Source organism: Empidonax traillii, unplaced genomic scaffold (assembly GCF_003031625.1).
Source record: "Empidonax traillii isolate 1590-97213 ecotype Southwest subspecies unplaced genomic scaffold, ASM303162v1 scaffold182:size1009393, whole genome shotgun sequence".
Lineage (NCBI taxonomy): Eukaryota > Metazoa > Chordata > Aves > Passeriformes > Tyrannidae > Empidonax > Empidonax traillii.
The window spans coordinates 971,296-987,396 of record NW_020955375.1 but is presented as its reverse complement, the minus strand read 5'-3'; the positions used below and the strand labels follow the sequence as shown (position 1 = coordinate 987,396).

Here is a 16,101-nt window from a genome sequence, read left to right as displayed (position 1 = left end):
AAAATATCTAGCCTACTAAACCTCCAACTGATTTAGAAGCACAGTGCTTCTTAGTTACACACCTGCATGCTCAAATCTGCAAGGAATTTGTTTAGTCTACTAAAGGTACATTTGGTCACGTCAGAGTACCAACCCGTAACTAGACTAAATCCATCATCATGCATAAACCCAGAAAATTTCTCAATCTCATATCCACAGATTAAAATATGGCATTACTATGCAAATTCAACTGTACAGAATTCTCAAAATTTCCATTTTTAGGCCATGGGTATGGCAGAGGGAAAGATTCAGAAGTAGGTCTTAAATACTATTCAATATTTAGGCAAAGATGATATCGTGAAACACTTTTGGAGTCATCTTTCCCTCTTCAGTATCATGTCTATATGCACCAATAGCACCAATTTCAGTACAACTTCTGCCGTGCTTCAGCAAAATTAGCTCTAAAGACTGTGAATTTAAATGGATATTTAAAATTTTAGCAAATGTATGATCTGTGTGTATTTTCTTAATTACTACAAAGATCACTTATATCAACTACACTTTACTCATAGTTCCACAGAGAACAATTACTCTTTTCCATTAATGAATAATTATTCAGAAGTTTAGAGTTTGGTGCCTGAGTATGAATAACCAACCGCTCACAGACTGTCCATTATTTTTTTTCTTATTTAGCGAAGAACAAAAACATTAACAAGTAATTAAGAAAATTATTAACCATTCAATACATTCCAAAAGCGATAAGGAAGGATTTGGGAAAATAATCAGCACTTCCAAGAAATATTGAAGATACTGAAGCAAAGACTATTTTCCATAGATGATGCCTGGAGAAAGTACAAATTCTCACAATGATCTTGGCTTGTCTTCATTAAATCAACTTTGTTCTACCACGAGCATTCTGAAATGAAAAACAAGACTGCTGGGTTCATCCTCCAGGAGTGGCACTGACTTCACACAATACCAATCCTTGGCCGTTTCTCAAGGAATTTTATGGGATCCTCTCCCCACCATCACGTTTTAATGCACAGGTACAGATCGCACCTAAAGCCTTGAACTGCAAGGCCCAGCTCAACTTTAGCAGGCTGCCCTCGAGCACTTCGCCTACAGCTCATCTACAAACACCCCCGGCAGTGCCGGGCAGGGCACGGACATGGACACGGACACGGTGGAGCGGGGCCCGCCCTCCCCATCGCCACCGGGAGTTTCCCCTTCACCTCAAGCCGCGTTGCAGCTCCCAAAGCTCCCGTTGGAAAGAGGGTTCGCAGCCGAGGTGACAACAGTGTCGAAGATGTTTGCTTTAAAAAGCAAAACCACTTTTATTCTGTTAAGGGGACAAAAAACTCCAAGCAAACAAACACACAAACACAACAACAGAAAACCCCAAACAAAAAAAGCCTTTTGTCCACCCCACTAGGGGCGGAGCGAAAAAGTTGGAGCGCTCCCGGGAAAGGAGCTGGGGAGGCCGCCTCAGCGCGGACCTGGACACTGCCGGAGTCCCGCGGGCGAAGCTGTCCTGGCCGTGTCCCGGCCCACGGAGCTCCAGCCGCCCACGCACTCCAGTGGGATGGGCGAGGCGGCGGACTTCGGCCCGCTTTCGAAACAGCACGAAGCCGCTCTAACACATCCTCCGCAGCGGCCAAAGGGTGCGTTCCGGGGGGAAGTCCCACCCGCGCTCCTGCCCTGCCTCCCCACGGACCTCTCCGCCGCCCGCCCCCGGCTCCGCTCCCTCCCCGCCTGCGGCCCCAGCGCTCGCAGGGACCACCCCCGTCCCCCCCGGAGCTGGGCGGTGGCTGCCGAGGGTGGGCGGCTTCGGCCCCGCTGCTCCAGCGCCCGTGGCAGCCCCACACACGAGCGGCCTCCGCGGCGAGGAGGGACAGAGCCGTGTCCTGTGGGTGCCCCCTCCTGCGGGACAGAGCCGCGATCTCCTGCTCAGGCGGCCCCGCTCTCTGCGGTGCAGGAGCCCCCCGAGCGGGGTCGCGGGACCCGGCGGAGCTCACAGCGGCCAGACACGCTTGTTCTCTGGAGGAAGCAGGGAGGTAAGTGGGCTTGAACGGTCCCAGCCGTGGAAAGGAAACTTGCAACAAAGTTTTTGTAAGTGAATGAACTTCCTTCCTAGCGGGACTGAAGTGAAAGTTAGTCCAAAATATTCCCACGGCAGATTCATTTAAACGGTGTTACACAGCCTCCAGCAGGGAAAAACAAACCAACAAGAGGTAAGTGCTGCTTTTACCTGAGGAGCTGTTCCTCCTGCGCCTTACACAGTCAGGCCTGACAGGTTTTAGCAGTGCCGTGAAGGTTAAACGTCCTGACGAGGTCTCATTGTTCTGCTGCATCGTGTATTGTCCGTGCTGTGGACATCTCTGGGAGAGGGTCATATTTTACATCTGACGGAGAGGATATTCTCTTTTTGGCTCTGTCAAAATAGGGCAGGGAGTAAAGTTTCAGGCACAGTGGCCCTCTTTGTTTCAGGATCAGTTTAGAAGAGCTGGGCCAGGACAGTGCTTGTGCAGAGGGACCACGGGTAGAGGAGAGTGGATGTGGATCAATACAGCAAAAAGAACTGTGCCTTGAAACTAGTGTTTTAATCCATTCAATCCAAACATGTACGCTGCATTTAAACTAAATCAGAATGGCTTGATTCTTGACCTCTGCACTTCAGAACTTAAAAGAGCAGAAGTTTGTGAATCATCTACACACTGACTCTCAAAGTCACTTGAATGTTATGGCCAGGACAGCACTGACTGAGTTCACACTTTGCAAGATAAAAATGCTCTCAGCTGTTATTTTATCAGTCCTGTTCCATTTGATGTAAAATGAAACAAATAAATGCGACAGAAAACCCACAAAACCAATCAAACCACAAAAAACACTAACAAAAAAAAACAAACATGAAATTGTATCTAACTATAAATGTGGGAAATATGGTGGAGTAAATTTAAAATAATGCTTCAGTTACTAAAAAAAGAACATCAACATTAGATTCAGCCTTCTTGGCTGGTAATTCAGCCTTCAGCCCAGACAGTGGGTGCTCTGTCATGGTACATATTTTTGATCACTCATTTGCAGTTTTATCGAAGAACAGGACAGTTCTGGTTGATTAACAGTAATGATGTCCAGTGCCCTCTAACATTTTTAGATTAGGCACCTCATCCACTACAGAACTATTTTATTTCTACCCATTTTCCAATATACCCTCCTATGCATGGAGAATATCTGCCTTCCTCTCTTTGCAGTGGACTGTGAGTCCTTCAGAAGTCTAAGAGTAAGGTCTCTGGGTTGAATCCTAATGCCTTTGATTATCTTTCTTATAGAGTACAAACCAGTTTAAGTCCTTAGATGCCCTATGCAGCCTCTTTTTTCCCCCTCTCCTTTTTGTCCCAAAAAAAATTAAATAAAAATAAGTAAATAAATAAATAAAGTAACACATTCTTCACCTTTTACAGCATCACTGTCCCTTAGAGAAATCTGTTTTCACATGTGACCCCAGATCAACATCTGTGGAGTCATAACAGGAGGTACTGTAGGTACTCACAGATTACAGCAGCCTGATAGTGTATTCAGAAATGTGTTACAGTAAAGGCCCCAAACACCTCATTTCAGAACTCCACTGCCCACTTTGAGCTCACCAGTGTCCAATTAAGTATATTATTAAATTGTAGCAAGAGAATTTTCCTGCTCAGGTGCTCCTGCTCTCCTCAGTCTTGTAAGACCACCGTCTATAGGCCTTGCTGAATAGCAACATCTGTGGATACAAGCTTTTTTAAAATGAGCTCCAGATTTTGAAGCTCTACTGCAATACAGGGAATGTATTTTATGTTGCTGCCACGTGCATTTCTGCAGGTCTGCTCACTGATTCCTGAGGAACATCTTACCACGTGTTCATAAAGAGGTCCTGACTTGGGGGAATTCTGATAGACATGCAATAATATTCAGTGAGGCCCAAAAGACAGCTTTTTGTTGGTAGTAAGTAGAGAGCATTCCAGTAGAACCATTCTGTGTATACTTTCATATTTTTACATATTTCACTTTGACATATCTACTACAAGATTTAATAGAGCTGCCATAAAACTATAATTCCCTGGGTAAAGAGGGCCTGCTTCCTCAGCACCTTTCAGAACCTCAAGTGATTCTATGCATAAAGATAATGACTTGATTTTTTCCAGCAAGCACCTTTCTTGCTGAAACACAGTTTTTAGGAACACTGAACAGGTTCTAAATGCTCCAGTGCAAAAACAAAACAAAACAAAAGGGCCAGATGGAACTAAGAGAAAGTTGAGTGCAAAGATGCTCAGTGTAAAAAGATTACATTTTCTATGGTTCTGCCACATTCCACAAGACTATTTGCCACAGAAGAACTTGAATTGTGATTAACCCACGCATGCTCATAATACTTCATACATTATTGTAGAGAAGTATCATCATGTTCTGATTTGGGGACTTGATGGTCTCAATCCTCGATACCAACCTCTTCAATAAAACGTTGAATAGTTTTGAGTTTTAAAGCCTGTATCTGTGAGAGGCTCTTAAACAAACCAGCTTTTAGAAGGCTATAGACTTCAGTATTAGGATTCTGGCACAAGGCAAGACACAAACACTTATTCCTGTCATATCGCTGCTGTCTTTGGAGTGCCACTTCAAAGAGCTTTTTTGGAGAGCTCAGTAGCCATTATTTATGCTGTAGCAAGCTGTAGAACTACAGCCTCCAGCACTACCAGAGTGGATCAGTCCCTGACTGAACTCAATTCCAGGGATTTTGGAGAATCTACTCTGAGCCCAGGACTAGGTAGATTTCAGGCTTAACAGCCAGTGTTCCCGTCAGGAGCTACAGCAAAATTTAATGGCTTTATCAATGCCAAAAGAAACCAGTCAGTATTCATTTCAGAGTCTGTAAGCCCTACCTGTTTATATAATATGTTGACCTTCTGTAGGACCAAAATCTGAGTGTTTACTTCTCCCAGAAAAGTAGAAAAAAACCACATTATAGGGACAGAGTATCTTTCCCATATTTTTCAGACCCAGGCCTGTATTCTACCAAACCCCATCATCAATCTGCAGTTCCTGAATCAGTAAAGTCCTGTGACCCTTTAGTTTGGCAGGTTAAACATCAGTACTTGAAAACCACAACCCTCTTCATCACAAACAAACCAAGTAAAAACCTCTCTACCTTTGCACGCACCTCTGCTGCATCCCAGGAAAGGGAAAAACCTCCTTCTACAAGAGACAATCCTTTCATAGTTGCCACCTGCAAAAAACAAATTCCACCCTCACCTTCAGCTGGGCTCACTTTTGAATTAGCCATGTGAGAATCACCTGTGTGAACTTCAGGCTCAGACATATCCCCAGCATCTTTTTTTTTTTCTTTGCAGAGCAGACTGTGCTCCATGGGTGGGTTGTTCATTTTTCAGAAGTTTGGGGTTTGTACAGCCTATTACAAGTTCTTCTAAGAAGAGTCAGATGTATGCTTCTTCCCTGCCTTTCCCTGAGAGTAAAAAATAAACATAATTTTGCACATGAGATTGTAGATTAAATTGTGTATAATTCTACATGGAAGACTTTTAACATTTGCTTTCACAAACTTTACACTGTAGAGTTTCATCCAAGAAAACGAGTAGAGTTCAGTTCCACTGTTCAGTAAGAAAAAGCTGATTATTTCAGTGATTCATTAAGGCATGGGTTTTTTTAGTGAAAAACCCTAGACATTTAAAAAGAAATATAGGGTTTATATTAAAAAATATTGGATAACTATGAAACTTGAATGTAAAAAAAAATCAACATTAACAGCACAACTAATTTCTGAAAACTTTTATATCACATAAAATATTTATATTCTTATATATTTCTTATATTCTTTCCTATTAGAGGTGGATGAAGAGAGACTACTACGTAAGCAAAGATTTCCACCTTTTATAGGTTTGGCAAATACTTGAAAATTCTATCGTATATCTATCTCAGGAACCAGGAGCAAATCAAAAGCAGGCTGCATACAATATACAATGGTACACCATTTGACTGGTGCATAGACTGCATTAAAAGAATAATAAGGCAGCAAATCTCAGAGTAAATGTTTTCTGGTTTATTGATATTGTTAATATTATCCATTGTTTCTGGATAGTGAGAATGGGTGAAGTATACCAGTGTTACCTGAAAATTACTGACATTCTAGAGGTAGTAATGCTTACATCTTAATTAGTATTTTTGTTTGTTTTTCTAGGGTAAAACACTGGATCTTTGCTGAAAATTCTGCAAAACTGGTACTACCAGTAAAGATGTCGTACTTAATAAAAGGAGTTAAGTGGTGCAGTCCCATAAGTCAGATGGGCAAAGTAACAGGAAGCCTCTTTAAAGCACACACATTAAAGAACATTTTGGGCATCAATGAACAACAACTCAAAATTTCACGTGCATCATCTCAACTTAGCTCTGAAAAGGCAAACTCCTATAACTACATCATTGTTGGAGCTGGATCAGCAGGGTGTGTATTAGCCAACAGACTGACAGAAGACCCTCTCAGTACTGTGCTCCTTCTCGAAGCAGGCCCTAAAGATACCCTTCTAGGCAGTAAAAGGCTGATGTGGAAGATTCACATGCCTGCTGCATTAACATACAACCTCTGTGATGAGAAATACAACTGGTACTACCACACAACACCCCAAAAGCACATGGACAACCGAGTAATGTACTGGCCCCGAGGGAGAGTGTGGGGTGGCTCCTCCTCCCTCAATGCTATGGTTTACATCCGAGGGCATGCAGAGGATTATAACAGATGGAGCAGGGAAGGGGCTACAGGATGGGACTATGAACATTGCTTGCCCTATTTTAAGAAGGCACAGACACATGAACTGGGGCCAAATCAGTACAGAGGTGGAAGTGGACCCCTTCACGTGTCAAGAGGGAAAACAAACCATCCTCTTCATCAAGCATTCCTGGAGGCAACCCAGCAAGCTGGGTATCCCTTCACAGATGACATGAATGGCTATCAGCAAGAAGGATTTGGCTGGATGGACATGACTGTACATCAAGGTAAATCATAATGGGGTCCATAGATCATTTCTGTTTCTGAGCCATCAGTGGTACTTCTGAAGTAATTTTGGAATATGAATATATAATCTGCACTGGATGCCATTTGGGTGTTCAGATTACTACACAGCTATGGCACTCTGTGTTTACACCCTGCTCATTTCAGCTTTCTATCAGTCTAGCGGGTATTTCATTGAAAATTGCATTGGCAGGCAAGTCTTGATTCACAGCTAAACTGCCACTGTGGAATTTGTTCTGTTAAAATAAAATCTTTAGTTATTATTTCAAATCACATCTGCTTTGAACTGATAAACTCTGTGAAGGCTTTCCCTCTGTAAACATCCTGGTGGTTATTGGCCAAAATCTGAAGAATACTGAGAATGACTATTTTGATGTTTAATGTAAATATACATTGTAGGTCAGAGATGGAGCACAGCTAGTGCTTATCTTCGCCCAGCCATATCACGCCCAAATTTGTCAGTTGCAGAGAAGACACTTGTAACAAAAATCTTGTTTCAAGGAACAAAATGCATTGGTGTTGAGTATGTGAAAAATGGGCAAACGAAAAAGGTAAGAGATTTTTATTTTCCAGTTGAAAGGTATGAGTCAAAGCAAAGTTAATTAAAAAAAAAAAAAAACAAACTTTTAATAAAGTGGCACCACTATAGGATTCCTTGTCAGTTGTTTCACAGTGGGTGAAATTTCAGTTGTATTGATTTAGAGATTAACTTCTCCATCATATTTCCATCTCTCAGTACTGAGGGGACAAGTCATGACTTGATGTTACACAAGAGTGTTGTGTAAGATGTCTGATTGGAACCTATGATGCAATCATGCACTGTCTCAGCATATTGACTAGTGTGCTGCAATGCTGATGTTTCTGAAAAACAATTCTTAAAATGATGTTCTGGCATAAGAAAATCTGTAAAAGCCACATCTGAAATCTAAAGGGCTCAAGGGATAAATAACGAGTCTTTCACTTCTACTTTACCATTACGTCTCAAGAAAGCAGTGGGATGAAACGTGGGATAGTAATGATGAAACATAAAGATGAAACTTGCCTTATGGTTGGTTGTGGAATGAGTATTTTTCAGCCTCTTTCCAGCTTCCACTGAACATGTGATTGTGTGGAAGGAAGCTCGAATTGTCATTACAACTTAACTCTGTGGAGAAACAGTTCATTTTATGCCTCTTTCAAATCCACTGACTTTGTAAGAGCTAAAACATCCTCACTTCCCTTAACAGCTGGCTATGGGGTGTGTAACTCCTAAAGGGGTTTGCATGCTAATAACCTGAGATACTTAGACATAACAACTAAAAAAGTGTAATGATAATATCCTAGAGAGAGTACAAATTTTAATGGTTTGAGTTCAGTAAGTCTTGTAAGACTCAGCAGACAAGTGTTCTGTGGCTGAACACCTGCTAAAAGTTAAAATGCAGAACAAATAAACCGTTCTTTCATTTTTCTAGTGTACAGAATGAATCTGTTGCTGTCTAAGTGGTTTGGTAATGATAATCATTTTAACAATGTAAAACAAAAGTTGCAGAACATTTAATTGATTTCATGAGCTATTAAATGTATGTGAAAACAGTGTCTCTAATTGCTGTTCTTGTGCCATTATCAAGATTAACTTTGTTGAAGAAAGCTTTGGAAAACTAATTACACATGATCAAAGACTGTCTGAATATCAGAACATTTAACTGCAAAATTTTTTAATTCTTTAATTGCTCTGAATTTTCATGCATATTAATATATCTATGAATTATACATAGAGAAAGAATTATATATATTTAGCATATATCAGACAAAGTACACCTTCAAAGTATTTCCCTTCTTTCCCCTCACCCCCAGCATCACAATTGCAGGATTTCTACTCTTTCACTTTCTAGAAAATTTTATACCTGTTAGGATGGAAAAGCTAATAATCTTATTGCATTATGAACATCAAGATGAAACACTTGATTCCATTAAAGAGTTTCTGGTTTTACAATCCATTTTAGATAGGATCTCTTTTACGTCAGAAGATCACCAAAACCTGATTCACGCATGATTCAAAACCTATTCACCAGCCAGTCACTTATTACTTCACTAGAGGATGAGGTCCTAGAGAAGTTCCAGGATTCCAGTAAGCTCTCTGACAAAAGTATGGAAGGTAGACTGAACATTCCTTGACTTTTTAAGTTCAGAATCAAGCAGAAAATAATATTTTAAAGGATAAAAATGTTTCAATGTATCATAAACTAAATAAGCCATACAAAAATGTATCAAAGTCAGTTTTTCTCTTAGCATCTTAACTTTAAACCCCATGAAAGACTATATAGGCTGCAGATAACTGCAGTGCTGACTTTGCAGTGAGTTTAGAGTGAACAAGCATCATTTGAATGGTTCTTCTGTGGTGTAGTTGTTCTTTCTAAAGAACAGGTGAACATTGAATTTTTTTTCTTATCTCCAAGAGTCACTATTCAGTTTGTAATCCCTAACTCAGTGTCTATACAACAGATATCTTGTATTTCAACAGGCAACATTCATGTGACCAGGGAGGATGGAACACGTGTGTGTGTCCATGAGCCATCTCCCTGGAACAGAAAGGGATATTTTGAACATATAGTCGCAGAGAAGGTTCTAGGAAAAGAACTAAACAGCACAGAAAACTGAGTGAAAGGCAGAGGAAGTTTAGCAGCTATATCATGGCCAGCTCAGGGCTCAGACCAAACTGTCTGACAAAAAGTATGTCAGCAAAACAGAATTAAGAGATATGCCTGCAGACAGTTTTCTCAGTAGTGTAGTGATTGAGAGGCTTCTGAGAACTACAACAAGCTAAGAAACCGAACATTAGTCTTGGTTAAATGAAGAAAATAAGCTCTTGAAAATTTCTGAGCTAGCATGTCTCCCTTCAAGATCACCCTTAGGAGTTTCAGTTTTAATTTACAAATGGTTATTGAAAATGGAAGAGAAGCTTAACTGCCTGATCCGAGTGTCATAGGTACTTTTTTCCTAGCAAGTAGGACAGCAGTTTATTTGCAGCCGTGGTACTGACTGAGCTGAATGTTTATGTGCCATCCAATTTGAATGGATTGTAAAGATGGGAATAAATACAGAAATGATCAAAGTGAAAGCTTGATTATTTCTCTCTGCGGAAACTTCTGGCAAGACAGGAACACATTTAGGATGAGGAAAATGTGAGGGAAGGGTGTCTAATCTGGATCAGAACAGCATATCCAAACAGAAGCTCTTGACGTTTCTTTCAGTCAGCTCAGGCTTAATAATCTTAGGGCTTTTGTGCTCATTTCCTTTTAGGTTTTTGCCAATAAGGAAGTTATTTTAAGTGGAGGTGCCATAAATTCTCCACAGCTGCTTATGTTGTCTGGAATTGGAAATGCAGATGATCTAAAAAAACTGGGGATCCCTGTTGTTTGCCATCTTCCTGGTAATTTCTTTATTTGTTTTAACCTTTCACGTTCTGACAGATGCAATTCAATGACCGTTAAATAAAATGAATCATGAAACTCAGTTTTCTTTATGTCAGATTGTGTGGACTGAAATGTGTTTGTTACAAATCAATGGAAAGATGCATTGATTTTATACAAATCACTGGAAACATGCACTGATTTTAGAACTGAACAACAAACTCCTACAAACTCCTACACTTTCTTCACTACATTTGATAGTAAAAATGCTTTTCTGAGTGCATACTTTAAGGTTAAGCAGCACACTTATTAAGAACTTTGAATGAGTTTTGATCTACAACAGATTGTATAAACTCCCACTGTCACAAATACTCAAATATAGAAAGAATAACATGAACTCATGCAAAGTCCTTAAAACTAAAGGCATGTCCTTAAAACTAAAAAAGTTAGTACTGTCTTAACTTTCTATTTTCATTCTAGTTATGCTATGTTTATGTAAAACCTTATTCTGACATGAGCAAAATTTTGGCTGATATAACTCATGGTCTTGGTCTTAGTCACCACTGCCCTTGTAAGAGGTTAGTTTAGTTCCCATTTATGTTGTTTTTTGGTAGCAAACATGGTTTGTAACAGTTCTGTATGAAATAACTTCCCCCCCATCTTTTCTTCTCCCTCCAGGAGTAGGCCAGAACCTTCAAGATCATTTAGAAGTGTATGTCCAGCAAAAGTGCACCAAGCCTATTACTCTATATAGTGCACAAAAGCCACTTAACATGATAAGGATTGGTCTGGAATGGCTTTGGAAATTTACAGGTATGAAAAAAGTATGCAATCATTCTACCCTTGATTGATTTAGAATTATTACAGCCTTTCATCCATGGATTTCATAATCTGGGAGCCTTGATGTGTAAATTTTTTTTTAACGCTCTGGAAAATAACTGGAACTTGCAAATGGACTTGAACTATATTCTTCTAAATCAGAATATTTTAATGCAATAATATCTTAGGTAACGAGGAGGTTATTATACACCATTTTTCACATTTCTATATCTCATTTGAAGAAAAATTCTACATTTAAAAATCAGTGCTACTGAAAAAGTTATTGTTAAAAAAATGAAGAAAATATTCTACTTGAAATCCATGCAATGTTAATAAAAATATATTGTTGAACTGAACTAAGTTTTCTGCATAATTGTCCCAAAGAATTTGTTTGTTGTTCTGATCAGAATCCTTTAGGCCTGCAAGTAAATCCAAACCGACTTTTGCTAAAATGACAGTGCATTTTACAGTAACTCAGGTGTAGGTTGTACCTTAAAAAGAATCTGTAAATACAGTCCTTGATATCAATAAAACAGTTTGGTCAAAGTTGAGGTCTTCCCCATTTGCTGAATTATTCTATTAGTATTTGACAGCTTAGGCTGGATATATGTGGCTTTTTACCACGCAAGTAAATACTGACAGCTAACTTAGAGTATTGAACAGATGTGGAAATAACATTATATGGGGCATATTGTGAGCTTTTCATCTTTCCCTTCAGGGTAGGGACTGTGGATATCTCTGCCTATTACATGTGACTGATGGGATAACTGTGCTGCACCTCAGGGAGTGTGCAGGACAGGAATATCAGGGTGCTGCAGTCGGTTCCCTCCACACCTGTGGGTCCTGGGACCAAATCTGCTTCTGGAGTTGGACCCTGGACCTGTCAGTTGGTGAGAGAACGGTAACATCCCACTCTCAAATAAGCAGGATTTCCTAAGTTATGCGTATTTACATTTATCTAGCCATTAAAAAGCAGATGAAAGTGATGCACATTGCTTAAATTACAAGCTGTTCATAATGGATTCATGTTCCTTGCAATTGATGCTGAATCTATAAATTATTCACAGTAGTGTTACTAAGGGTTAAAAAGAAGTGGATTTGTTGGTCTTCTGAGGTCTTTTAATGGCATCTTCTCTCTCATTTACACTCTCTAGGTGCGGGAGCCACTGCCCACTTAGAATCTGGTGGTTTTATCCGAAGTGGACCAGGGGTTCCTCACCCCGACATTCAGTTCCACTTTCTTCCTTCTCAGGTGATTGATCATGGTCGGGTGGCTTCCAAGATGGAAGCTTACCAGGTGAGTTGAAGAATATGTTCCAGTCATGTCTTGTATTAGCAAGGAGGCTTACACTCCATTATTAATATTGGTAATTTGACTGTATACTGAAAAATACTTTGTACAGTATCATATGAAAGAGTTGCCTTAACCTCCTACATTGGGTTAAAGACCACAAGCTTGTCATTTTATATTGCTACCAAAATTATGTTACTTTTTATCTCATATCAAAATTATGATACTTTTTATCTTTTTATCTCAGCAAGTATTGAATTGCTGGTGAAGGATTTGCACTGCTGAAGTGCCATAATACTATTGGCTGGGGTAACATTGTGGTAGGTGCTGCTGAAAACTAAATCAAGTTCCACTAAATCCGTTCCACTGCAGTTTAGACAAAGGTTTAAGTGAAAATTTATAAGACCACACATTTATTCATTGACATAAATCCAAGCCCCATTCTAGAGTATGATCTTGATTCAAGTCTGTGCTAATGCTGGGGAACTGTCACTGAATATATATGTTTCTCGTTGCCACTCTCTTTTCTTCAGGGATGGTAGTAATTTGGTCCAACTGCTGATTGTATTAGAATGCTCTGCTACTACTAAATCGGAATGACTGTATTTTAAATCAAAAGAACAGCTGTGAGTTGGTATTTCCTTTCCCTTATGGAATACCCTTACAAAAAATTTATGTAAAAAGGGAAAGTGTTCAATGGTATTTTCCATTATCTCTGTTTAACATTTATGTTTGCTGAATTTGTAAAGTCTGTCTAACTTGCAAAAAAACCCAAAACCGCACAAAACAAACAAACAAAAAAAACCCCAACCATCATACTGAATTTAGAACCACATCTGGTGGGATTGTGTCATGAGTACAGCACTGTTGTTACAGGTCCATGTGGGACCCCTGAGGAGCACAAGTGTGGGCTGGCTGAAGCTGAAGAGTACAAACCCAAATGACCATCCTATCATTGAGCCCAACTACCTGTCAACAGGTAAATGCAGCCTCTCCTTGCTCTGATGTCAACTTACTTCCTGCCTGTTTTGGTGACAGATTTTTCTGTCTACTCAGCACCATTTCAGAAACGTTGGTTGGTACATTATTACTGATTTCTCATTTATAAAAGTCAACTAGTATTGAAAGAGGTCGTTGCCCAAAGCACCCTATAAACTAGAAAGAATTCTTTGGAGGGGATGCAGTCAGAATTCCTTCCAGCCTTTTGTCTTCTATGCTATTTTTGCTGTTATGCATTCTGTATGTATTGCTAAATTGAAGATCTACTTACAGTTTTCTTATTTTCTCTCTGCACAGAACAAGATATTTGGGAATTCCGCCAGTGTGTCAAGTTGACCAGAGAGATCTTTGCTCAGAAAGCTTTGGAAAACTTCTGTGGGCCTGAAATTCAACCGGGAAGCCATGTTCAGTCTGACAAAGAAATAGATGCTTTCATAAGGCAGAAGGCTGATAGTGCTTATCATCCTTCCAGCACCTGCAAAATGGGTCAGCCTTCAGACAGCACTGCTGTAGTTGATCCCCACACAAAAGTCATTGGCGTTGAAAACCTGAGAGTAGTCGATGCTTCAATAATGCCCAGTGTTGTCAGTGGAAATCTGAATGCCCCAACCATCATGATAGCAGAAAAAGCTGCAGATATAATTAAGGGCCTCCCATCACTTCAGGAGAAAAATGTTCCTGTATATAAGCCTAAAACCTTGGAATCACAGAGATAAACAAATATTCTCAAACTTTCACATCTTTTGCTACTTTGGCTTTGATCAGCAATGTGGGTATCTCATATTGAACATGCCAACGTGAAAAATATCCCACAAAACAACATATCCTAATAAAATAACTATTAATTTGAACTTTTTTTTTTAATTAAACTACTTGCTTCTTTTTGTTTTTAATGAGCTGGCTTAAGTTGCTTATTTTAAAATTACAGAATCATAGAATATGCTAAGTTGGAAAGAACCCATCAGGACCACTGAATCCAACTTTTGGCCCTGTGCAGGACACTCCAAGAATCACAAGTCAAGTTAAATAAGACCTCCTGTGGTAAAATCAAACTTTTGGTTAAAGAGAAGCTGTTTCTAAGTCAGATGTGCACACGAGCCAGAAATAGAGTGCAATTGCATGAGGAAGGGAAGATATTAATGTGTACTATTTTGAAAATCCTTATGGTCTGCCTTGTTATTTACAGAAACATCCTTAAAGTTACTGGTCTTAGCTCCAAGGTAATTGTTTGCAAAAGATATTTCTCAACAAATATTGTGAATGGTGCCTTGCTATCACTCAAATTTTATTTAAACAATTACAGCCATACTACCTTTAAAATGAAATATTATTCAAAATAACTGCATAAGGTCAGATACTGATAATATGGGATCTTTTTAAATTAGAAGACAAGTATCTCATTCAGTGAATCCATTTTAGTTGGGACTTAAATCTAAATTTTATTATCTTCAAATTAATCTTGTAAATTAAGATACATGATCTTTCATGGACTTAATGAAATTGAATCCATCGATCAGTTTGTAAGAATTGCAAAATAACTTCTGACTAAGCAGCTGTCAAAATATAAAGTAAAAGCTTCTGTAGCCTAAAAGTTTGGTGGCAAACAGAATAAACTTTTTTTCAGAAAAAAAAAATGGAATTTGACACCCTTTGAATAGACTGTAAAAAACCTTGCTGACTCAGACACTGGCTAGAGGGACAACTGCAGATGTTTAAGGCAGATACTTGTACCTGGTGCTGCTCGCTGTAAGGCAGTGATTGGAAGCCCTGCTGTTAACTGAGGGAAAGGACTTGATTCACTTGAATGTCTGCATAAAGACAAACAAAAACACTGAAGATGACGGCAGTGAACTCTGCTCCAAAAAGAGCCAGGTAATCCCTTTCTATGTATGTGATGCATTTTTTTGAAATGAGGGGAAGAACAGGAATATTTCAAGTCGTAGGTGATTGATTAGCTGAAAGACATGATTGACCTGATGTAGCTGTGTGTTTGGGAGAAGCATGGACTGCATATTCTGTACCCTTTAATGGCGAATCTTTTTTATTCAGCACCTGTGCTCCTGAGATTTTTCCTTTAAAGGTATTCAGCAAGTGTCTTAGTGTCATTTGGAACACAATTAGCATACTCAGAGTAATATAAACAGGTGAGACTTACCACAGTCCTGTGCAGTTGAGAGGGGAAGCAATTTGGCAAGATGGAAATCCGAAGTTCCTGCATTTGCAGATTTATGACATGGGTTTCCACTCTAGGCATGCAAGATGGAAATTGTTATTATGCAACTGCAGAGGATTAACTAGCCACTGGCTTACATAACTTACCACTGAACACACAGAGCTATCCTCTGCCATTATGTCAAGCCCTAAAAATACGAGTAAATAGAAAGGTATCCACACCACACTATATGTGTCTTAATAATCAGGCATTTCTTCTGAAACATAATCTTTTCTTGCACCCGTAGATACCTTGCAGATTCCTTCCCTTCTAAACACTTAAGCATTTTCATTGCTGCGATCTGCAGTTGCTTTATTAATTCCAGCCTCACTGCCGTAGAACACTGAGGCTCCTTCAC

General features: G+C 39.5%; 1 protein-coding gene across 1 annotated transcript; it reads left to right on the top strand.

Annotated features, from left to right (window-relative positions):
• Positions 1 to 1,814: 1,814 nt before the first annotated feature.
• CHDH (choline dehydrogenase) lies at positions 1,815 to 14,398 on the top strand. Its single transcript, XM_027886205.1, has 8 exons — positions 1,815 to 2,033; positions 6,209 to 7,017; positions 7,433 to 7,584; positions 10,313 to 10,442; positions 11,101 to 11,235; positions 12,396 to 12,538; positions 13,409 to 13,511; positions 13,829 to 14,398. Exons 2-8 carry the CDS (start codon positions 6,264 to 6,266, stop codon positions 14,245 to 14,247), a joined length of 1,836 nt encoding a protein of 611 aa, XP_027742006.1. The 5' UTR covers positions 1,815 to 2,033; positions 6,209 to 6,263; the 3' UTR covers positions 14,248 to 14,398.
• The last annotated feature ends 1,703 nt before the right edge of the window (positions 14,399 to 16,101 follow it).